We start from the raw sequence: 24,929 nt of genomic DNA on the forward strand, positions 1-24,929 counted from the left end.
TGGTTGGCTTTCTGGGCTGCCAGCGCACGGTGCCGGCTCATGGCCGGTTTCTCCCCCCCGGCACCCCCAAGCCCTTCTCTCAGGGCTGCTCTCCATCCCTCCATCCCCAGCCTGGGCTGGCACCGGGGGTTGCCCCGACCTGGGGGCAGGACCCTGCACTTGGCCTGGTTGGACCCCATGAGGTTTCCTCCCATCACCTCCCCAGCCTCACCCAGCTCCCACCTGTCAGACACGGTTCCTGGTTTACCCACTCACCAAATGATTCCCAAAATTGGGCAAATTCAGGAGCTGGGTGTGGACTGGTCCCTCTCCAACACCTGCACATCACCCACGTCCCACCGGCCATGTGGCTCAGGACTCCAGGGACACGCGTTTGACCGTGTCTCTTGGAGCAACGTCAAGTAGAGGTTAGTTCTCCCTCACTGGCGTGATGGGAGGACACGGGATTTGCTTTGTGCCTCCCCCAGCGCTGCAAACATCCCCGCACGGGGCAGGACGGGCTCCGTCCCCTGGTCCCGCTCGCCCCCAGCAGGATTTACTCGATGTTCCCGCAGCCCCAGCTCGGATCAGCACACGGACCCACTGTCCGGGACGCCCACCAGTGAGCCCAAAGCTGGGAGAAGGTGCCCCAGGCAACCAAAGCAGATCACAGCACCCGGATTTTGGGTGCTCAGAGGTGGGATATCCCCCCCAGCTCAGGGACCCTGGAAGGGTGTAAGGGCCCCTTCGCGTTGGGAGGGCGATGCGGAGGGATGAGCGAGGATGCAGGGGGTGATGGATGGGGGTGAGGGAGGGATGTGCGAGGAGCTGCTGAGCCGGACTGAGCCCATCCCCGCAGCATCAGGGCAACACTGGGGGACACGGAGGGGGAAGTGGCTGGATAAATACAGGTGGTGCCAACGGCAGGTACAGCCCTTCCCCCCCAGTTAAGTGATGAATTAGAGACCTCTCGTGTTAGCCTACCCTGTACGAAGGGGATGGAGCCCTTGTTTGCTCGTTTTCTTTCCTAACCAGCTCAGAAAATAAAGTTTAATCCACAGAGTACGTTGTCCCACGGATCTGAGAGGTCTCAACGGGCCGTGACAGCAGCCTGGGCCACGGTGTGCTGCCGAAACGCTATTGTTCTTAACAATCCCTTAAGTATATTACACCTACCACGATAATCCTCTTAGAGGGAGACGGCTGATAAAGGACGAGGCATCGCGTAAATACACCTAGGCTTTAGCCCTGAGGGAAAGCGGGTGGCCCGGGGCTCGGGAAGAGAACGCAGAGCTCCTGGGTTGTGCCCAAGGCTTCGCAGCCCCCTCCACGGCTCCCAGGACATCGCCAGCCCCGGGTTCCCCGTCTCCACCGTGTCCCACGCGCTGCTCTGCGCTGGCCCAGCCCGGCACCGCGGTGGCCACTCGCCCACGTCCTGCAAAGGCGGGTAGAAGTGGCCTGGCCGAAGCTGAGCTCCCCCAGATTTCGGGGAGCCTGGGTCAGTGCCACAGCCCGCGGGTTCCGCACCCTCTGCAGCAGCTCGGGTAGGTCCGTGGTGGGGCAGAGCCTGTGCCCGCTGCCAGATCCCACTGGCTGGGGGACAGCCGTGCCCCATGGAGCTGCGGGACACAGAGAAACCCCTTCCCTTGGGGAACACAATGGCTCCTGCGGCTGCTTCACACCCACGGTCCATCACCAGTCTGTGATTCCATGATTCTATGGTTCCAAATAAAGGCTCGTGATGGATGGTGCTGCTGGGGCAGGAACGATGCTCTCCCGACTGTGAAATTAGAATCATAGAACTATGGAATGGTTTGGGTGGGAAGGGACCTTCAAACCTCACCCAGTGCCACCCCCTGCCCTGGGCAGGGACACCTCCCACCAGCCCAGGTTGCTCCAAGCCCCGGCCAACCTGGCCTTGAACCCCTCCAGGGATGGGGCAGCCACAGCTTCTCTGGGCAACCTGGGCCAGGGGCTCACCCCCCTCACACCAAAGAATTTCTTCCCAATAGCTCATCTCAATCTCCCCTCTTCCAGTGTAAAACCCTTCCCCCTCGTCCCATGGCTCCCCTCCCTGCTCCAGAGTCCCTCCCCAGCTTTCCTGGAGCCCCTTGAGGGACTGGCAGGGGCTGGAAGGTCTCCCCGGAGCCTTCTCTTCAGGCAGTTTAGAGCAATTCCTGCTATTTTCAGCAGGAACGCCAGCGGTTGGGCTGACACTGACAGTCACGGGGAGGGGTCACTGCAGGTTCAGAGCGCTGCGGGAAGGAGCAGCATCGCGGAGCCTCTGGGACACCCCACCGCAGCACCCATATCCCTCTGCGCCAGTGGAGGAGGGCAGAGCTTTCCCAACCTTTAGCTTTCCCAATCCATTAGATTGGATATGAGGAACAATTCCTTCCCGGAAAGGGCATGGAGGGGGAATTCAGGACATGGGATGTAAATCCTGCACCTCTCAGCCAGTCTGCTGAGTGCCACAGGCCACCCACCACAGCCAGGACTGTGTCCCTGGCCACCTCCATGTCCCAGCACAGCCCTGATCCGAAGCTAGGTGACCCAGGAGGGCCAGGACTCTATGCACCCCCTGCAGAAACTCAGTCTGGGACTTGTGAGGACGTTCTTCCTAATTCCTGATCTCAGCCTTCCGGGCTAAATCGGGTGTCCAGAGTCTCCTGCCTGGAGCCCACAGCCACCGAGAGCAGCTTATTGCCCTGTGCGCAGGGATAAGGCGGGGATCACCCTGATTAGCACCAAAGCCGACGGCGCTGAGATCACCGTGACGGGGGCAGCTTTGTTGGGGCAGAGCCGAGTCCTGACTTAGAATCATAGAATTGCCCGGGCTGGAAGGGACCTTTCAGATCATCGAGTCCAACCATCAACCCAACCCTGCCAAGGCCACCACTACCCCATGGCCCTCAGCACCACGTCTGCCCGGCTTTTCAATCCCTCCAGGGATGGCGACTCCACCACTGCCCTGGGCAGCCTCTTCCAATGCTTCACAACTCTTTCCAGGAGGAAATTGTTCCCAATATCCATCCTAAACCTCCCCTGGCGCAACTTGAGGCCGTTTCCTCTTGTGCCATGGCCTGTTCCTTGGGAGAAGAGCCCGACCCCCCCTGGCTACCCCCTCCTTTCAGGGAGCTGTAGAGAGCCAGAAGGTCTCCCCTCAGCCCCCTCTTCTCCAGGCTGAACCCCCCCAGCTCCCTCAGCCGCTCCTCACCAGACTTGTGCTCCAGACCCCTCACCAGCTCCGTTGCCCTTCTCCGGACACGCTCCAGCCCCTCAAGGTCTTTCTTGGCGTGAGGGGCCCAAACCTGGACACAGCCCTCGAGGTGGGGCCTCCCCAGTACCCAGTCCAGGGGGACATTTACTTGACTTGTCCAGGTAGTCAGGAAAACACTGGTTTCCAGTGTCACCCAGCTCCATCCCTCTCCCAGGACACGTTCCTGACCACAGCCTGGGTGAGCACCACATGGGACAAGCTGTGATTGAAGCAGGCCACGATCTCAGCTTCACGAAAGCAGAAAAGGATCATACAGTGAAACGCAGCATCTCCACCCACTCTATATTTCAAGCCCTGCATTTTGGGGCAGATTGTCCTCAGGAGCAACCAGTGGCCCCATGGCCACAGCCCCGCACAGCCCCGGGTCTGCCCCAGCCACCTCTGTAAATACAGCACCGACTGTAAGGTGCTTTGGGGATTGGGACCAGCACTGTTCAGTGTCTGCATCGATGACCCAGACAGTGGAATCAAGGGCACCCTCAGCAGATTTCCAGACAACACCACGGTGAGTGGGGCAGTGACACGCCTGAGGGATGGGATGCCATCCAGAGGGACCCGGACAGGCTGGAGAAGTGGGTCCCTGTGAACCTCATGGGATCCAACCAGGCCAAGTGCAGGGTCCTGCCCCCGGGTCGGGGCAACCCCCGGTGCCAGCCCAGGCTGGGGATGGAGGGATGGAGAGCAGCCCTGAGAGAAGGGCTTGGGGGTGCCGGGGGGGAGAAACCGGCCATGAGCCGGCACCGTGCGCTGGCAGCCCAGAACCCCCCCGCAGCCTGGGCTGCATCCCCAGCAGCGTGGGCAGCAGGGCGAGGGGGGGATTCTGCCCCTCTGCTGCGCTCGGGGGAGACCCCCCTGCAGTGCTGCCTCCAGCGCTGGGGCCTCGGCACAGGAGAGACACGGAGCTGTTGGAGCGGGGCCAGAGGAGGCCCCGGAGATGCTGGGAGGGCTGGAGCCCCTCTGCTGGGAGGACAGGCTGAGAGAGCTGGGGGGGTTCAGCCTGGAGAAGAGAAGGCTCCGCGGAGACCTTCCAGCCCCTGCCAGTCCCTCAAGGGGCTCCAGGAAAGCTGGGGAGGGACTCTGGAGCAGGGAGGGGAGCCGTGGGACGAGGGGGAAGGGTTTTACACTGGAAGAGGGGAGATTTAGGTGAGATATTGGGAAGAAATTCTTTGGTGTGAGGGGGGTGAGCCCCTGGCCCAGGGTGCCCAGAGAAGCTGTGGCTGCCCCATCCCTGGAGGGGTTCAAGGCCAGGTTGGCCGGGGCTTGGAGCAACCTGGGCTGGTGGGAGGTGTCCCTGCCCAGGGCAGGGGGTGCCACTGGGTGGCCTTTAAGGTCCCTTCCCACCCAAACCAGTCTGTGATTCGATGGGTCAGACACAGCCCGGGGCAGTGCCACCTTCTCACCAGGTCCTGCCCCGTGCTGCATCCAGCTGCTCCCTTCCCTGCGGCACCTCCACAAGCACCAACGCCGCAGCCTGGCACAGCAGGTGAGGAAAACCCATCACTCCAGGGAGAGCTGGCAGCAGCTTTTCCACCTCTGCCAGGGCCGGCACAGCTGCTGGAGATGGGGCTGGAGCTCCAGCACAGGCACTGCTGCCCAAACCCGCCCCTGGCGGGGGGCTGCCGGCTTAGCAGAGAGAAAAAAGGAAAAGAAAAAAAAAAAAAAAAAGACAAAGACCATTAGAAGGCTTGGAAAATTTTATTCTTTACTAAACTTTAATAGTTTTTTTTTTTCTTTTCGGTTGGTTTAAACACAATAAATATTTCAGTAATAGCATTTAAGAGACTGGAATTCAAACCCACTGCAGTACCTAAACTCCCCCCGACAGGACTCCAGGGAGGGGATGGGGGGTCCAGGCACCACCGGGGCCACTGCCCCCAGCCCGGCTGCTCCATCGGGGCTGGGCTTAGGGGCAACCCCACGCAGAGGGACCGAGCCCGGCAGAGGACCCCCAGCCCCAGGGGAACCAGGCTCCTGCTGACAGCGGCTCCTCAGACAGACTCCATGGGGAAGGGACAGAACCAAACCACCCCACCAGCACCAAACGCATCCTTCCCTGCACCATTCCACAGCCCCACGGCCGCAGGACAGCAGCCGGCACCTTCGGCTCTCCAGCCCCGCTGCGCAGGGGGTCGGTGGCAGAAGACCAGGCTGAGGAGTCCAATTAGTGCCTCCAAATTTCTTCTAGAAGGATGATGAGGCAGCATCACCAACTCCTTCCCCACCCTGCCCAGGAAAACTGAACATCCACAGGGACACAGGCCTTTGGAGATGCTCTGAAGGGTTGCAGAGGAGCTCCCTGTCCTGCATTAACGGCAGGAGCCCAGTGGTAGGAGCCTGGAGAGCAGGGACTGGTCCCAAAACCACTCAGGTGTAAGGGTTGGGTTTGAAACGGACCTGATGGAGATCACCCCACCTCTGCGGGCTGGGTTCGGCGCCGCTGCCTTGCTTTGCCTTTCGGTGCAGGGTTACAGCAGGGGAGGAGAGCGGTTCAGCACTCGCCCAGAAGAGCAAAGCCAAAACCAGGCTGGGACCCACCACCCTCCTCTTCCAGAGGGGCTGGTGCCAGCACAACGGGGACCTCTACCCAACCCAGCACCCACTTCAGCTGAAAGCGCGAGGGACAGAAGAAGGTCAGTCTGAAACACTGCTGGGAGAAGGGGGGATGTTCTGATTAATGAGGTCTCCAACCCAAAGCACAGCACCAGTTCCTACCAGACAGACACCACAGATGCTGCTGGCCGAGATGAGGGGCACCTTGGAGGGTGAGCAGCCAATGTCTCCAAGAACCTCTTCTCCTGGGGCAGTTTCACCCTGACCACCTCCTCGGAGCCCAGCCTAGAGACCTCTCAAGCCAGGTCTGACCACACCTGGATGGGCCAAAGGGTCTTCTCGACCTTTTCCAGAAGGAAAGAGGTCAGCATATCACCCATCGTCACCATGTCCCACCACGAGCAGCTTCCACGTCACCTCGGCCACAGAATAGGTGGGGAACAGCAGGAGGAGTCCAGGGCTGCCGACCTGCGCTAGAAAAGCAGAGAGTCAACGAGCTTTTTAGCTGAGCCAGGTCCACCACCACCGACGCACGGCTGAGACGCTGCACGGAGAGATATGGGGACGTAGGGAGCGCTGGAGTGCCGAAGGACTCCCACTTCTCAAGCAAGCGACGCACACTAAACAGAAAGAAAAAAAAAACAAAAACAAAAACAAAAACACCCCAAAACTGGGAACAAGACTCTGCTTCGGGGAAGTTCCTGCAGGTTTCAGAGGATACAGAAACCCTGCACACCGTTTTGCCATAAATTAAGGCGAGGAGAGCTCAGCTACAGCCTGTTTGCTCAAAAATCAACTGTTCCCTTGGATCCGCGTGTGGGGGAAAAAAAAAAAAAAAAAAAAGAAAGAGATCTGAGCCAGTTTCCAAAAAGCACCACTTCTCTAGAGACTGGGCAGGTCCCTCAGAAGCAGGCCCAGATGCTCTCAGAAGAGAAGAGTTTCGGGGCCGTGCTAGAACTGACCTGGCCAAGATGAAACCAGCTCTCGGGCTACGAGCTGCAGGTACTCAGCACACCCAGGAGGTAACATCAGGCCGGCTCTATTTAAGGAGCTTAAATACATGTTTCCAGAGCCTCAGAAGCTCACGCTCACACCGTTCTGCTCCCCCTGGCTCTGGCAAAGCCGCCCGGATCAGGCGGCCGATGTTTCCAGAGGACAGACCGTGCCAAGTCCTCGCAGTGACCGACCACAGGAGAGGGGAGTTACTTGCGGCGCAGCCACGCCGGGGGAAGGAAGAAGCTAAAACCACAGCACGTAAAAGGTTGGTTTTCGTAACATTTGTACGCCCAGAGGCCAGCCGTAGCGTCTGTACTTGTGAAACGTTGCTTTTAGTGCAAGAGGTGGTGGTTTACCCAAGCCCCAGGAGGTCCCAAAACCTGCGCGTCACCCTCCGCTAGGTCCCTGCATGGGCGCAGAGGTGGGAGCCGCGGTACAAACCACAACACTGAGATGAAAAAGGCTGCAAGTGAAGCTGCCTCGGCGACACAAATTCCACGGTGACACGTTGCTGTGTCCCACAAAAACCTGCTTTAGAGCCAAGGCCACCCAGCCGCTGCGTGGTGAGGACCAGGAGGAGCTGGCAGCGCTGGCCACCTCTTGCCACCACGCGAGGACCTGCCTGGAGCCCCAGGGCTGGAGACCGACATCCCAGCGGATCTTGAAGGACTTTCTCCATCCCTCCCTGACCAGGTTCTTTACCTGATAATACTCTGTATTGAGAGAAAATGTGCAAAACAGATTTAGGAGAGTGTGAGACAGTCCCATTATCAACTCAGCAGGTCCATCGGTAATTAAGGAAATATGATTAACACTATCCCTGGAAGAGGAGACACCACAGATCGGGTCTCACAAACCAGGCAGGAGGAGCTGAGGAGCGACCACACATCCCCGTCCCGTCCCAGGGAGCACGTCCCACCGCAGGGACGGAGCCTAGGAGCAAGACAAGCAACCACCGCCATAACACAATCACCCTCAGATGCTGCTAGCGAGGGAGGAAGACGTTTATTCTTCAGACTTAAAACCATTATTGTCAATAAATAGCTTGTTTCTCTGCATGCCCCACGGTTTGGTCTTTCAGTTCAAGTGTCCTGCGTGTGCGCCGAGCCCAGCCCCGCTCCCTCCTCCCTCCGCCACGAGCCTGTTTCCCAGCGCCCAGTTAAGGAGATATTTTTCTAGCTTCAAGGTGCAATAAATTAAGGCACCAAAAAAATACCAAAGATAAAGCCTGTGCAGATAGGAAGCAGTTCCAGGCTTGGTTTTTGTTTGGTTGTTTTTTTGTTTTTTTTTTTAAGAGAGATCTTTCTCCTACAGCACAAGTGCTTGCAGGATCCGAGAGGAAACCTGGCTCCCACCCGCTTGTAGCTCCACACAGGGGTCTTCCAGGGTCTTTTACGCGCTGCAAAAGCACCAGCTCACGGCTAGGTGAGACGACAGACAAACGGCATATCACGGAGACAAGGTGACATCCTAAGGTTTAGGATCAGACAGCTTCTCACAGCGTTAGCACTGGCCCAGCAACGCTGCTGGGAGGAGAGGGGACAAGCGCCAGGCTGGGGACCCCGGAGCTCAGCCATTCCCTGGTCCCGCAAACACGGAACTAGAACGTAAACAATCATCCAACCTCTGCCCTTCGTCACTGCTGACAGCACAATTTTGCTACCCGAACACGTCCCCTGGATAAGTGTTGCATCCCGTTTTAAGATTCCCTGTAATTCTTGTGCAAGCGTGACTTCAGTTTACTCTCCCTTCATAATTATTACATTTCATTAAATAGCCAGAGTCGAAAATTCAAGCGCAGCCCAATTCATTCGTACGCCTCGGGTTTGGTTTTGTTGTTTGGGGTTTGTTTTCTGTACATCATCAGTAAAATGATATAGGAGTAAGCTACTTTATTAAATAAACTCTGAAAATTATTTGCCCCCTTCTCCCGGCTCAGCCGCCCTTCCGGAGATGTGGCAGCCGTACGGACACAGGAGCGCACAGATGCCCAGCCCAGAGGATGGCCCCAGCTCGCTCCTCGCAGGGCGTACCGTGACCATACAGCCCTGCCGTCACCCCTGCACGTGTCAGCTTGCCTCAGGATTTCAAGTCCGCGTGACAATGATTCAAATTTACAAAAGAAAACCAAAAAAAAAAAAAAAAAAAGCATTAAATAGTAGTTACACATCGAATGTTTCCTAAAGCAGGCGGAGTCTTCACCTGCCGAAGGAAAACGCGGTGACCGAGCGTCTACAAACCACGTTGCACAATAATCAGTGTGTAAGCGACTTTGTTCCCATGGTAATTACATATGCACAATCTGCTGCGCTTGTTCGCTTCCGGATGCAGCCTTTCCAGAGCCTGGGTTTAAGCTACACTCTTCATTCAAGCACAGGTCTTCATTAAATAAAGCGAACAGAAAAGAAAATCAGCATTCAGTCTTCACCACCCCACTCTAACTCAATTATGAAGACAAGTTTTAAAAAAAAAAAAAAAACCAAAATAATCAATGCAATCATGTCTTTTACAAATGGACAGTAAACAAATATATCCCTGGATGAGAGATGCAGCCGCTGGGGACAACGGTTTTGAAAATGAAGTGGTATTTGGGAAGGATCCCGCCACACAAACGCCCGTGAGCTCTCTGAAAGCGCGCACGCGCCCGGCACAACACTTACTGAGGTGCTTCTCTACGCGGTGGATTTGCCGATGGTCTGGTGGGGAGGGCGATGAGCAGCCCCGGCCCGGCCGCGCTGCCACACGAGGAGAGGCGCAGGCAGCACGCAGCGACCCAGCCCCAAACAGCGAGTTCGTACTGGTGGGGAGAGGGGGCAGCGAGCCAGGCCGGGGACAGCCGCTCTCTGCCGCCCATCGGAGCCCAGAGCCCGCTCTCAGGCAGGGAACGCTCATGGACAGCCAGGAACGCGGCCGAGATGTGGTCCCAGGCACTCCCAGCTCGAGCAGGGGAGGCAGAAGCCACCTTCCCACTTTTACGGGAAGCCGAGTCCTGATTTTCAAAGCCCCCTCCCACATAGAATATTACTAGAAGTTTTGTGTGTTGTTCTTTTTCTCCCCTCTTAAAAAAAGAAAGGTGCCAAGTATTTACCTAAATAAGTGACTGCAGGAAGGCAGGACACAATGTGGGAGAACTGTCACCATCTGCTCCCTACGTACCAGCCCAGGATGAGGGCTGTCTAGCAGGATTAGGGACAGACAGGAACCCCCCGCGACCACCAGGATGTTCCCCTGACCTTGCAGAAATCAGTCGTTATGTTGATTTTGGTGACGGGTCAAGATGCTTTGCTCAGGTAAAGCCATTTGCATCCCCAACCGGCTTTACCTCAGCAAGAGCTGGAGTCTGAGGTTTCACTGGGAACATTCAGCTGGTCTAATATACAGTAACAGTGACCTGAAAGGCTACCCTCCTTGTCCAGTTTCACCCAAAACCGAAAGCTTGCGTTCGAAGAAGAGCAGCGGAGGCTGCCCCGTACCAGTCATGCCCTGGCTGCACTGGATACCGTGCGTACTTTGCCCTGATGTCTGTCCAGAGGATAGGTTTAGATCTGTGGTGATGGTCGAAGTATTTACAGGTATTTGCAGCAGTTATTTACAGTACTTCTGCAGACCGCAAGCTGATTTTCTCTTCCTCCACTCCTAGTCAATCTGGCGTGGGCTTCTTCAGCGAGAAGGGCCGTATATTGAAGTGCCTGCTCAGCTGGCTCACCTGGGGACAAGGCAGACAACAGGACCTGGTTAGCGAGGAGGAAAGCGGGCAGAGCACCAAACCAGTTCCCTGTATGGCCAACAAAGCCCTGCCACCTTCCTGCACCCACTTTCCCCCCCACTGCCCACCCTGCCACCTTCCTGCACCCACTTTCCCCCACCCCACATGCTCCCCATGGCCACAGCAGATCTGGATCACAGCCCCTGCCTTGTGGGGTAGCCCCTTGGCTATGGGGCCAGCCAGGCTGCCCTGTCCTGTCCCTGCTGGGGACAGATGCTGGGGACAGCCAGGCACATGGGCCTGCAAGGTGCAGCCTTGCTCCCTTCCCACACCTTCCCAAGGAGCAGCCTGGCCTGTCCAGGGACAGGATCACCTCCGTTCCTGCCCTCCTCAGGAGGCAGAAACGCCTGCCCTGAGCCCAGGCACGCAGGATTTTACCCTGCGGTACTGCTCCCTCTCTGCCCCTCCCAGTAGAATTGTTAATAATTTGCTTAAATTTTGATCATCTCTGATTATATCTATATGAAAAAAATCACTCCCTGAATCCATTTGCAATTCAAACTGGGGGTCGGGTACTTTGCTTCGACCACAAAGACACACGCAGGAGGGTTACAGAGCCAGGGGAACCCAACACCAGGTCTTGGATAGCCGGGCCCCTTTTACACCAGCCTTTGGAAGGAGCTTTCACCACCTCTTCTGAGGACATGAGAAAACCATGGAGGACTGAGAGCCGCACCAGGAAAGGAGCTTTCAGGCACGGTTCAGAGAACCGCAGACAGGAGGATAAAATGGATGGCGTGGCATTGGCATCTGGTGACTGCAGAATCAAGAGCGAGCAGCGCTGAGCAGAGCCCAGGGCTGAGCCGGGCACAGAGTCAGGGCAGAGGGTTTATTCCGAATAATTACTCCCAAATTCAGAGCAGTTTGGGATTACATCCCAGTCACACAGCCTTAAAAGGCTCTTCAGCTCCAAGTTTCTTTTCCCGTGGAAGAGGAGACTGCACACATGGGCCCTCGGAAAGCTGGACGGAGGGGAAGGAGGGGAGCAGAGCACTGAGCAGCTCACTGCAGGCGATGGGCAAGCCTGGGCAGGAGGATTACACCGCCCGGTCCGTCCCCAGCTCCAGCTATGATTCCAAGACCAAATTTATTTAAGCTTCTTAGCTATTCAAATCCTTCTTGCACAGAAGCCTCATTACACTAATTGGAAAGACAAGACAACCTGGCTATTACTTCTTTGCTGTAATTACAGTCCAAGCTCAACTCTGGAGGCTCCACATTAGAGCTGGCGTTCCCAGGGGACAGGGCTTCCCAAGGAGGGTGTACGCACGTGGCAGTGGCCACGCAGGGGACATCGGGTCCCTTGCCTTAGATCCTCAACAGCTTCCTGGGGCATTTCTGAGGGGACTCGGGTCTCCTCTGAGTTTGTTTTTTCTCTTAATCAAAACTCAGGGAGTCTGGCAGAGCCGGCACACAGCAAGGGCAGCAAATCAGTCCCTGGATCTCTACACAGCCCTTGCAGCAGGGGAGAAGGCATTGCAGCTGCAGTGTCCCCACGTTCCCTAGCAGGGACGTCCCCCCTCCGTCCTGGCTCTCCCAGTGACTCCAGCAGAGGACACATCAGCGAGGTCACAGATCGAACCCACCAACCAAAGTAACGTCACCAGCAGTTTAACTTTTTATACTAAGACTCCCAAATTAAGGACATCCTGTCCGTTGTGCAGACAGTTTCTGCTGCTCTGGGTATCTACCGGAGCTGCCCTTCCCACCGCCCGAGGGTGCGGGTCACCCATGCTGCCTTACATCCAAGCTGCAACCACAGCCAGGAGGTGTTAAACACGGCAGCAGAGACGCAAGTATTTGTTTCAAACTAATCTCGGGTTTGTTGTTGTGTGAAGTTCGTTTCAAACCCACACAAGAGCCCGCACAAGCCTCTCGCCAGGAAGTCAGCTCAAGTTGTGCACGGTCACAGAGAGCAGGAGGAGAGCTTGGCACTCGTGGTTATTCTCACTGACGTTTCTGTTTTTAAGCTCCAAAGAGCTGCAGCACCCAAAGCCCGCGGTCAGAGCACGGCAGCCAAGCCCGAAGTTCACCTACCACGACCACCCCGTAGTGGATGTGCGCCAGGGTGAGGAAAGCAGTTAACAGGTAGAGGAGAAGCGTTTCGCTGCTGGGCACCAACCCGGACATCACCACGAAGAGCACCGCTGCTATGGGGAGCAGCATCCAGTTCAGAGGCTGGCAGCGTGTGCTGCTCATCTGACAGACGATCAGTTGGCACTGGAGGAAGAGAAAACCGTCAGAGCTCGCGCCCAGTACCGACCCTGCAAGGCCAGAGCTGGCCACAGTGCAGAGAGGACGGTCACACACGTGCCAATCGTCTGCACTCACAACTACCATCATGCAATTTCAGCGAGCTTCTCACTCGGGATCTTTCTTTCCATTAGAATTCCTGTGGGACACACGAAGCAAAGCCTAACGAGGCAGGAAGGCAACAGGGAAAAGGCACCAAGGGCATCTTTAGAAGTCAAAGGAGCTCCCTTGAGCTGACCGAGCTGCACCAGCGTTATGCGCACCATCAGCAGAAAATGCTGCCAAGCAGCAGCGCGAGGTGCCGGCCCCAGGGCATGGACACACAGAGCTGCACAGCCACACGTCCCAGGCAACGAGCACAAGTGCCTTTGTTAAGGTCTCAAGCAAGCAAAAACGCAAAATGCGGCTAAATCAGATTTTGACAAAAGCTTTAGTCCCCCCCTTTTTAATTTTATCCCAAAAAAGGAAAGGAACTCCTTCCACACGAGCAGTTTGCTACTCACAACACAGAGGACACACGCATGTGTAAACACACTCAATTTACCTAATTCTCTAGTTTCTCAAGAGCGAGAGCCGCAGCACAAAATTCACAGACCCCAAACCCCATCTACTTCCCTGTTTGATCTTTCAGTCACAGCAAAACAGAAAAGCTGTTAAATTAATCTTGAAATATCCCTTCTCTCCTCACATTTGAGCTGGTCTTTTTCTTCCAGCTTCCCAAGCATTCTGGCAGGCTTCAGATTCCCCCGGGATAAACTGGAGCATAAAGCAAAAGCCACTTACAGAAATGTTAGCAAAGGCTGTTCCAACCATGAAATAGAAGAGCCTGGGATGGACCTCCAGGATGTCCATCGGGGACACGAAGATCCACGTGGTGCAGAGCAGGAAGAGCAACACTGGGGACACCAGCGGCAGCATGATTTCATACACAGAGTGGTGCTTCAAGGTGTTATTTTTATAGGCCCTGAAAGGGAAGCAAAGACATGAAAATACCCGGAACCACGGCTAAAAAAACCACGGTCTTCAGGAGAAGGCTGGAAAGTCTGATGGGCCGTCCTGCTACACAGAACTGCCGACATCAGTCAAATCTGATGGGCCATTCTGCTACCCAAAACTGCTGATATCAGTCACAATGACGGTCAGAGGAGGAAGATACACACCTTCATCGTTAACCAAAAAACCTCTGGGTTGTCTGATTCCCTGGGTTGTGACGAGCAGGACAAGCCCACAAAAGCTGGGGACCCTCACCCTCCTGCAAGACCCTGCCAAGTCGGCTGCCAGCCCACTCCTCCCAGTGCACCCTGCAAACTGGGACCTTCTGGTGCGTCAGAGCCATTTTGTCACACTGAAGAAAGCCTGAAAGTCTGAAAACACTAAGGAAACCAAATTCTAAGAGGCTTTGGGGGCTGCTGCGAAGGTGCTGGTGCAGGGAGGGGGGCTTGAGGACGGAGAAACTTACTTGTAGAAGTTGTAGAGGCTCATGGGCAGCGTCACCGTGAGAGCGCAAGCTGGAAGAGAAAAGAGCCACGTTATTGCCCCATGACAGAGGGAGACCATCACGTGCACCCCACGAGCGGGCAGGTGGTTCTGCCCCAGTTTAAGTTGCTCGCCACAAAAATAGCTCAGGGGTGCACCAGGAATAGCTCGGCACGTTTAACAGTAGGTGCTCGTAATTCTGGTCCAAGAGCTGTAATTACAAGTTGAGGTCTGCTATAAATTAAAGACATTTCCATTTGAAAAAGTTGCATTAATGAGCCCAGTATTACGCTTTAAACAGTTATGAAGTTTAATTATAATACTGTCTTTAATGAGACAAGAGATGACTTCAAACTCCACACGTGACATGGCTGTGCACAACAATTTTCAGTCTTCCTAATAAAGCCAATTTGCTGTTTCTCCCACTGCGAGCAAGCATTTCCAGCTGCCGCTGCGCAAAAAAGTTCTTTTCATTTAACTTGACAAATAATACGAAGAGTCTAAATGACTTTGACATTCTAGACCTCAATAGGGAACATCATCCGCTACAGTCAAAGCCCCGAGAGTCTATCACAGCTCCTTCCGTGTTTATCTAGCAGTAGGTGTTTTAACAGAGCTGTAAACATTCCCGCTTTTAATAACCCAACTCCGATCCCAGTGCACAAATCCAGCCAAGGCAGGCATCCTGCTCTAGTTTTCACAAAGGAAAAGTGCATTTATGATTCATATGTTAAGTTAGACGGCTGCCAAAGGAAAGCTCAGAATATCCACCTGCTGAAGAAAAACGCAAGCATTAGATTTAACACAGTTCAAGACGTATCGACTTGAAATTAAGCAGTTGCAATTAACCCCTAAAGAAAGGGATATAGACTAAGAAAAATGAAACGAAGAAAGGACTTTTGAGTAAACCCAATTTCGTCGGCAGAGACGGCTCTCCCCCGCTAAGCTTCGCCTGCATTACTCCCCCCTTTGCAGTGGCTCCTTCCGATGGACCGCTGGGGAGAAAGGCTGGGCTTTTATTTAACTTTATTAAATTTTTTTATGTATTTTTCAGGATCGGCACAAAATATATGCGGAGCGTGAGCATGGCTCTCCGCTTCCTTGCTCTTCTGGCCCGCACAGACCCAGGCAGAGTGGAGTTAACCCCTCCACAGTAACTGCAGAAGACAGCAGCGCTTCGAAACGCTGGGGGAGGGCAGGCTGCGGGGACAGCCTCAGCTACGCACTTCAACCCCAGCCAACAGGAGCTCTCAGTACAGCAAACACAACAGCGTTATCATGTAATTAAGACATTGGGTTTCATTAAAAAGGTGGAGTTTAAAAGACAGGCTTCAACATGGAGTTTCTTACCAATAATCATTGCAGTGAATAGGTCTCTATATAAGAAATTAAACAGGAAAGGTGCATACCAGGCCTCAACTCCCACAATGGCCGTCACTATGTAGACAATTGAAATGGTCTGGAAGAAAGCAGAGGACAAAGCAGGTGTGAGCCACCCCTTGGGCACATCTGGCAGCACCCACCCGGCAGCTGGACAAGTACGCTCCAAGCCACATCGTGTTCCCTCCTCCCCACCGGCAGGAAGGGGGAAAATAATCCAAAATAACCCACAAACATCCCATGTTACAAGATCAGGTCTAACAAGTGCAGTAGCTGAGAAGGATAGGACCCAGAGCTGCTCCTGGCAGCAGGAGCAGAGATGTCCTCGTGCAGCTTGAACTCACGAGATGCTCAAAGCACCAAAAAGAGTTTTTACACTACGAGTTGCCGTGACCCTGGAGGGTTCATTCGGGGACTCTGTCTTACCCATCTGGCGAGGCGATTACAGGGAGAAAGCTAACAAGGGATATTGCAGTTTCAGCAGTAACCCCAAAGCTGGGTGAAACATGCTGCAGGGCAGCTCAGCCCTCTACCCCCTGCCCTTCTGCAAGAGGCAGAGATCCCAAAGCATTAAGGTGAAGCAATGCTTCTGGAGAAGGGTCAGAGGGGACCGGCCACGGTCTCCTTTTACGAGCAGAGACGATTACTGCAATTAATGCAGCTGCATTAACTGAACTCTCCTTCCAACTTGTTGCATTTCCCACCCAGTGCCTGATAAGAACGACGGAATTGCCCAGGTTGGACGCGACCTTTCAGGCCATCAAGTCCAACCATCAACCCAACGCTGCCAAGGCCACCACTACCCCATGGCCCTCAGCACCACGTCTGCCCGGCTTTTAAATAACCCCAGGGATGGCGACTCCACCACTGCCCTGGGCAGCCTCTTCCAATGCTTCACAACCCTTTCAGTGTAAAAATTCTTCCCAATATCCATCCTAAACCTCCCCTGGTGCAACTTGAGGCCATTTCCTCCTGTCGTATCACCTCCTCCTTGGGAGAAGAGAAGAACTGTGTGCTGCGCGGGGCGGTGAGATCGCACCCTGGTTAGGAAGCGCAGCCACGAGCAGGAAAGGTGAATTCTATCATCCAGAGCTTGCTCCCAGTTCTGACGGGCTCTTCAGAAAGAGCTTCCTGCAGAGAAGTCCTAATGAGAGCTGGACTTGCCAACATACCTAAGGGTCCCACACCATCAGTCTCAACATCAACTGCCCTGTTACAACGGTACAGAGGGCACCTCCCCAGGAACCTGTGCTCCAAGCACAGCAATTAACATGCCAATTAGTTACTCTGCTACATTTTGGCACACATCCCGTTAGTGCCAAAAAGCACCCCAAACCTCTAGACTTGAATTTACCTATGCTGGTACAACGCAGAAAACTAACTAGGCAACAATTTAGGTGGCCAAAACACGCACCTTGGGACAGCAGAAACCAGGCAGAGGAAACACGTGGCAATACCCGTTCCTCAAACTTTGGTTTTTGTGGACTGTCCATCTACAAAAGCTACTCAGAACAAAATAAAAACGAAACCACACAAACCTCCTTGGATTTAACGGTTTTGAGCAGGTGAACTCTGGTGCCATGACCCCCGCTCATTAAAGCAATTAAAGCTCAAAGTCATACAGTCTTATAGAATCACAGAATGGTTAGAGTTGGAAGGGATCTTGAAGATCAGCCAGTTCCAACCCCCTGCCCTGGGCAGGGACACATCCCACCAGCCCAGGTTGCTCCAAGCCCCGGCCAACCTGGCCTTGAACCCCTCCAGGGATGGGGCAGCCACAGCTCCTCTGGGCAACTTGGGCCAGGGGCTCACTCCCCTCACACCAAGGAATTTCCTCCTCATACCTAATCTAAGTCTACCCTTGGAGAGCTCTTCTCCTCCACAATGCCCGGAGACAGGCTGAAGACACGCACCTCCAGAGCGTAATGCAGTGACCAGTTCACCAGGCTCTGGACACGGACCAGCGCTGCTCGCATCCCTCGCACACCTCAGCGGGGACTATCACACGCCAGCGCTTTATCCAGCTTCTGCTGAAGCCGAGCAGCGGCTGCGGCTTGCACTTACCACCTGGCTGATGTCATATCCCCAGGGCAGGAAGAGGATCCCCGTGTTATACTTCTCCCAGTGGGAGAGGATGAATGAAAACAAGACCACCCACAAGAGGAGGTAGAGAACGAAGACACTGACGCCCGTGGAGCCCCGTCCAAAGGTGGAGTAGACCGTCACCACAAAGTAGACGCATGCCCAGCTGTCCAGGCCATGATCAAAGAGCTCTCCCAGGGGCGTGCTGGAGTTGGTCCGGCGAGCCTGCTTCCCATCAACGCCATCTGGGAAGAGAAGGAGAAATGGGGAGTTTTGCTGGACACCCTCATGCAAAGCAACAGGCCGGCTTCTGGCTGACAAAGCGTGCAGTCAGTGAAGAGCAGCTTCCACCACCTCCATCCTCTAATGGGGAGTGTGCTTCTCACCCCTCCTCGCTCTACTCAAGACTGAAAAATGCAATAAAGTCTGACAAGATTACATTTATTTAAACGAGACCAAAGACAGAATTTCACAATTCGTCTCAAAGTCAGTTCCAGCATCCTCCTTTCACACCAGCTGCTCCAGGACAACTTCCTCCTGTCCACTTTGCCAAGCAGCTCCCAGAAACTGCTCTTGCAGCCCGCGCCGCAGTTGGGTCAGTGCATGGCAGAAGCCCAGGATTTCTCAACAGGCTCAGAGATAAGACAACACGCAGCCGCAGCGTGAAAAGATCACAGACACAACCCCCCATGAAACAACGAGATAAAGTCTTACCTAACGTATAGGCAATGAAGTTGAGGAGACCCACAATGACCCACACACCGTTTGGAACGTGCTGGTGATCAGGAGCTGCAGAGATCAGAAGGACCCAAGTCAGGGCAGCTCAGTATGTACTTTGAATGAGTTTATTTTGGCACAAAGACCAGCAGCTCACTAAGACAAAGCACCTACACAACTCAAACAGTGGAACTGAGATGTTAGCGTTCCAGGACACGATGGAAGAGCCAGGTCAATAAGGACTTTGATGTCCTTGTCCTCTGTCCCAAGCTCCCCGAAGTCACAGGATCTAAGAACTGCTCTGCTAAAACACTTGCCCATAGAGCATCAAGTGGAGCCTCTTTGAGGTGTGGTAACACCCTGCCTCTGCAGACACAGTCTCCAGTCTGCATCCTACCAATTGAAATAGTTCCTCCTTAACAACCTCTCCACCTCCTCCAGCACCCTTTGGGCAGATAGCCAGCTCAGATGTCTGCAACTGAGGGAGTCCAAAAGGCACGTTTGAAAAAAGCAGGACGGGGCACGGCTTCTTGGCAGCAGCCTCACAGGAGGGCACATGGAGGTCTCCTAGGGGGAAGAATGATTCCACGGAATGCCAACTCTTGTTTCCTCAGAGCAGCACAATGGTGCCTTTCCAGCAGCAAACAGAAGGCATCAAGTCTACAAAAGCATCCATGGAGGAGGGAAGGCAGAAGCTTCTGGAGACCTCACCAGCAAAATGAAGTAGAACATGCATAACACGTATGTAAAAGGGTCCCAAAGCACGAGCTTCACCATGCTGTTGGCAGAGCCCAAGTTTCTGGACGTCTGATGTCCTGGGGATTCTCACACTGAACTTCCTTCCCTGAGCTACTGTCAGCTTTTTCTTCCTATGGCTCACGGACCAAAAGTCAGTTCAAACCTCAGCTAACAGCCACAGATGCCACCCGGGCTTTTGAAAGCCTGGCATATTGACAACAGTACTCACCTACCTATCGATAAAGGCAATGCCAAGAAACCGATATTTTTCCTACTTAACTGTGTTTTGATGATTGGCCCAGTTTTAGAAGAACTAGATGAACTCTTCTGAGCAATCTAAACTAAACCAGGCAGGGGCAAAGGGAGAGAAAAATATAGAGAGGAAGCTATTGATAAGTGACTGAGAGTTATCATGCTGTATTAATCTTTTCCCTGGGACACTCCCATGAGGAAGGGGACACAACTGAACCTTTGGATTCACAAACAGATGAACATGGGCACTGCTAAAGGTTTAAAGCTGTGCATATGCTTGCAGAATGGTGAAACTGAGAAAGAAGATTCTGCCTTTGTTAATCTGAATGTGGTGCTGGCATGTTCTTGCAAGAGGGTAATTAGCTGGGATGCAAGGAACAAGGCTCTACCTGCTGACTTCAGGGAAGCAGTTTCCCACGTTACCCTGTTAGATTTTAAAATACAACAGGGGCATTAGAAGGTTTAAAAAAAAAAAAAAAAAAAAAACAAACAGGGCACTTGGTTCTTGTCTGCTCCGTAGGCAGAGCCAATTCCTACTCAAAATTTTGGCTGTTTCCTCCTCCACTGCCAGCCAGGCACACGTCCACCCAGCAGGAAGGCATATTATTCGGACAAGTCCTCATCATGAAGCCCAGCGAGTTCAACCCTGTCCCTTCTCTGGCACAGCCACCTGCCTCTGGGAATGCCCAGACTAAGAGGCCTTATCAACGAGCATCAGAAGTCACTGCAGAGGAGGTGACAGACTTCACCGCTCCAACACTTCGCATCCGAACAGGAACATGCAGCCTTACCAGAAGCATAAAAGTCAGGGTCGAAGTATGCCATGAGGAAGAAGTTGAAGACAAGCAGCAGGAAGCCAGAAAACGTTATCAAATTTGGGGCCAGCCAGGTAGGGAAGATCTATGGGAAAGCAGCAAAAGAACACATGAACTCGTTAAAACATGTAATATGGACCAAGTGCTGCTCCCAGCCACAGCAGAGACCTGGTTACAATCGTCTGGGCGTTAGACAACACCACTTAGTCGCATCCGGCACGTCACGGGGCAGCAAGAATCACAGAAGCTTTAGGCTGCGATGCAGTGAGCTCGGGGCAGGCTGCAGGCTGGAAGGCAGCACCCTTTGTAATTAGTTGCACCACAAACGAAGCAGGGCTTTTCAGCTGACAGTTTTACAGAGAAGACTTTGTGGTGACTGGAGTTCTGCTGTCCCACCCAGGGCAGGACGAGGTCTCACCTTCACTATCGTGTTCCAGAAGGGATGCATGACGTACAGAGACAGGGGGTTGCTGTCCACGGCACTGTACTGTGAACGACAAGGGACAAACAAAAAACAATAGTTAGGGCTCCAACAACACTCGCAAAAAGCCAGAGATCACGAATATTGAGCTTTCCATGAGGACACCTGCTACCCGAGTCTTGGCATTGCAAGAACACTCGTTTCAGGGATGAAGCCTCAGCAGGGATGGAGCTAAACAACCCGAAAAGCTCCAGCAACACTGCCCATGGACCCACAGAGGCAGCTCTTGGGTGCGACATCTCATTTCCGCACCCAAATCCCTCCCTTCCACAAGGAGCAGCCCCACAGGAGAAGTCTGCAGCTTGTTTCTGGAAGGTGGGGAGGGACTCAAGGACACACAACCACTTTTGCAGCCAATACTCCCGCCAGTGCCCTGCACCTCGATGGCCACGCCGCAGGCCTGGTGGCACTCTTCACAAGCTGGAGAAGAAGTGACAGTCCCATGGCCTCAAGCACCCACACCATGGGACCAACCCACAGAGGACAGCTTAGCATGCTCTTGCTTGAGCGACCCTGTAGACTCCTGCCCCACAAGACAAGCAGGACCAGGGACGTTCTAGGCTCAGCACCCAAAGGCGCCATGCAGAAGGGCAGGAGGAGACTTCCCCACCAACCATGAGAGCTGGGACCATTCCTGGTCTGCAAGGTCCTCAGCTCCCACATCCTGGCACCCCTTTCACCAACTGCTGCAGGAGGACAGCAATGAACCCCCCTTGGTGGGGGCCCCAAAACAGGAGACTGTTCTCTGACAGACAGGACACCAACAGGGAGCTTCAAGGGACACATTTCTGTGCTGACAGCTCTGAGTGCCCCAGACACAACCAGTGACTGACACCAGAGGTCCTGCACAAGAGCGGGGATGCTTCAGTCAAGGACTATTCCCATTGAGATGGCAGCTGTCACTGTCTCGCCCATCTCCAGTCATTTGGGAGAGACTTTCTCCTTCTGGAAAGACAGCAGACATTTATGAGCAAGGTCTTCAACCCTCTCCCTCGTCCTACAGATACTCCCAAACACCACGTACACCACCATACCACCACACACCCACAAGTATCCCCACATCCCGCACATCCCGTCACCGTTTCAGGCCCAGAAGCTCATTCGGCACTAAAGAGAGACACAGAGGCACCAGCTTCCCAGTGCAGCCATGCAGGTGACCTGGGCCGATTCGTGGGCACCACGGGACATGGGGCTCCCAGCCCCACCGCAGCAGGGGACAGAGATTGGGACCAGTAAGGGAGCAAAGTGATCATAGCAGAACAAGCGACAGATTTCACAGTTTCGAGGTAGGACCCATGTCATTTTTCCTTACTCGGTTAGGGCAGAGCAGTTGGCAGCAGTTGCCTGCTGACCTGCTGAAGGGTCAGTATCTGGCTCCTTGCCTGTGTCCAGCTCGGTGAGCTGGAGTCCGCGTTCCCAAAGGGGGAGGATCGGTGGGTGAACATCAGGAGGCCCTGGGGTACCCCATGCAGGACGGGGCTCAGAGGGCTCCTCTCCATTATGGAGCTGAGATTTCCGCAGAGGCAGCTGCTGCCCTTGGGAAATGGGATAGGAAGAGCTCTTCCCCCTCACCCCACTGCTTTTAGATCATTTGAGGTGGCTGGGGTGTGCACGTGGTGGGGAAAATAAAAATAGAAATAAAAATCAAAGACCTAGACAAGCCATGAAACAGTTTCCAGTTAGAAAGTTAAAATTTGACATCATTTGGCTCTCAGGAGCACCACGAGCTGCTATCTGCTCCCCGGCTCACAGCCCCTTCCTAGCCAAGATTACCCTGTCTAAAGTCCTCTTCCCCAACTAACACTTCGATAAGAATCTCAAGAAAAATTTCACAGGCTACAAACCTCCTTGGCTCCCATGCTCAGTGCCAGGCAGGGCAGCTCCCGGGGCCCACTCACCCACGGTCCCCACGGTTGGGACAACCCCCCGCAGCCCCCAGCACCGGCGTCCGCTGCCATCCCACGCATATCTAATACCAAATTTAAGAGCAGTGTTATGGAAAGCAATCAAATCAAAGCCTCCAGCCCTCCTGCACCCCCACGGATGTAACCCATGAACTCCCTGAGATAAGGGGAGCATGGCTGGTAAAAGGAACCATCAGCAGAAAGCAGCTCCGGGTCCCCACCCTCCCCACGGCCTTCAGTCAGCCACCACCTCTGCACCCACGGCTTCTCCCTCCCTCCGTGCTCCTCTCCTCGGATGGAAATGCTGGAAGCAAAGGGGACAGCTTATCCATTTCAAAACCTGGGAAGAAAGCGGTGGGAAAGGGCAAAGCAACACCCCACAAGAGATGCCAGCATGAGGAAGGTCTCGTCGGGCTCTGAGCACACACGCTAAGAGCTTACAGCATTTGTTCCTAACTGGGGGAATCCCATCCTTGGCAACCATTTCTGTACCCCCACCAGCCATTCCCTGCCCTCCCGTGACGGATCGGGCCATCCCGCTGGGGGTTAGCCCGGTGCTTACATCCCCATGCCAGCAAACCCATAGGAGCTGCAGAGCAAGCGGCAGCAAACCCCCAAACTCGACGCCGTATGGAGGTGAGGTTTAAGCCCCAAGGAATTTCCATCCCAGCTTAATGCAATTTCAGGGGACAGAATTCCAGACTCTTTACAAGATAATAGGATTTGAACCACTGGAGGAGGAGAGCTGGAGACTGATTAAATCTCATTATCCCCAAACCAGCCTGGAACAAGAAAACAGACGCAAGGCTTGGAGCGAGGCAGGGGAATCGCTCTGGAGTTCCTGTGCTCATGTTTGTAAGGTAGCTCGGGGAAGTTTCCCCAGACCCATGTCCCAGGAAGCTTTCCCCTCTTCCCCCCATGCTTGGGGACTGGGGATAATAGTCAATAAGCAGCTTTTCCCCATGGTCACACATGGTCCCACCTTGCCTGCAGAACTCAAAGACCTGGAATGACCCGTTCCTCGGGGGAGAGGGCAGCTGTTTTGCAGAGGTTTCCTGGCACAACCACCCCAGCTTCAACCGGTCTCCTGGAGGGACGCTTTGCCTGCTGAGCAAGGCAGGTCGGTGTTCTGCCAGCTCAGAGGACAGCAGCAGAACAAAGCGACGGAGCTGGGGCTGGCTCTGGCGCCAGGCTGCCTGCCACCCCAAGGGACAAGGCTGCCTGCCCAGGACAGCCGCCTGCCAGAACGCCAATGACCTGCCAGGCATCTTCAGTGACAAAACTCAAAAACATCCACCATACCCTGCCTCGCCACGACTGCTTTTCATCATTTGGTTTCCTTCCTACGGGCATTCCATCTCTTTACCTTTCTGCACCAGCAAGAACGGCTTCCAGACACGCACAGCAAATGAGCTCTCTGCTCCGTAGGGGACAGCAAGCCAGCGGCGTTGCTGGGGACACTGGCAAAAGGTGAAGAAGGAGGGACAGGCAACATGAGCACAGTCACCACCTCCTCAGGGTGCAGGGCCTCTGCGTGGCCAGAGCTGGAAGCAAAGCAAGCTGTGGAGATGCTTATCTTGCAGCTCACTCCACTGGCTGCTCACCCTCAGCCCACGCCATAGGAAGAGGACAGGCTGAGAGAGCTGGGGGGGTTCAGCCTGGAGAAGAGAAGGCTCCACGGAGACCTTCCAGCCCCTGCCAGTCCCTCAAGGGGCTCCAGGAAAGCTGGGGAGGGACTCTGGAGCAGGGAGGGGAGCCATGGGACGAGGGGGAAGGGTTTTACACTGGAAGAGGGGAGATTGGGATGAGCTATTGGGAAGAAATCCTTTGGTGTGAGGGGGGTGAGCCCCTGGCCCAGGTTGCCCAGAGAAGCTGTGGCTGCCCCATCCCTGGAGGGGTTCAAGGCCAGGTTGGCCGGGGCTTAGAGCAACCTGGGCTGGTGGGAGGTGTCCCTGCCCAGGGCAGGGGTTGGACTAGATGGCCTTTAAGGAGGTCCCTTCCCACCCAAACCATTCTGTGATCACACGATTCTAAGAGAGCGATGGAGGCAGCCGCCTGTCCTTGAAGGAAGCCAGGAGCCAGGCTCCTCGTTCCTACGTCAGCCCTCTAGGGTCAACGTGTTTGGAGACTGACATTCCCAGAGAAACACAGGCTCGGGATATGTGTCCCGCTCTGCCCGTTCATACACACTTGTGCCTTGGATCAAAGCTGAGGAAGGGACCTATCCTCCCCCAGAGCTGGTCTCACTCTGCTGCCGTGG

At 54.5% G+C, this 24,929-nt stretch overlaps 1 protein-coding gene across 2 annotated transcripts in view; it reads right to left on the reverse strand.

Annotated features, from left to right (window-relative positions):
• Positions 1-8,682: 8,682 nt before the first annotated feature.
• SELENOI (selenoprotein I) overlaps positions 8,683-24,929 on the reverse strand; it is a 31,187-nt gene continuing 14,940 nt past the window's right edge. Inside the window, exons 2-10 of one of the 2 annotated variants that reach the window (XM_074582210.1) lie at positions 20,703-20,771; positions 20,261-20,369; positions 18,477-18,551; positions 17,745-18,007; positions 15,651-15,759; positions 14,284-14,332; positions 13,608-13,788; positions 12,609-12,791; positions 8,683-10,511 (exon numbers count right to left, since the gene is read on the reverse strand). In XM_074582210.1, the coding sequence (XP_074438311.1) occupies positions 10,395-10,511; positions 12,609-12,791; positions 13,608-13,788; positions 14,284-14,332; positions 15,651-15,759; positions 17,745-18,007; positions 18,477-18,551; positions 20,261-20,369; positions 20,703-20,771 (1,155 nt within the window). In that variant the 3' untranslated portion in view covers positions 8,683-10,394. The remainder of the gene's footprint in view (positions 10,512-12,608; positions 12,792-13,607; positions 13,789-14,283; positions 14,333-15,650; positions 15,760-17,744; positions 18,008-18,476; positions 18,552-20,260; positions 20,370-20,702; positions 20,772-24,929) is intronic. The other variant, XM_074582211.1, reaches the window with a different exon arrangement.

The sequence above is a fragment of the Larus michahellis genome, chromosome 3 (genome assembly GCF_964199755.1).
Source record: "Larus michahellis chromosome 3, bLarMic1.1, whole genome shotgun sequence".
Taxonomy (NCBI): domain Eukaryota; kingdom Metazoa; phylum Chordata; class Aves; order Charadriiformes; family Laridae; genus Larus; species Larus michahellis.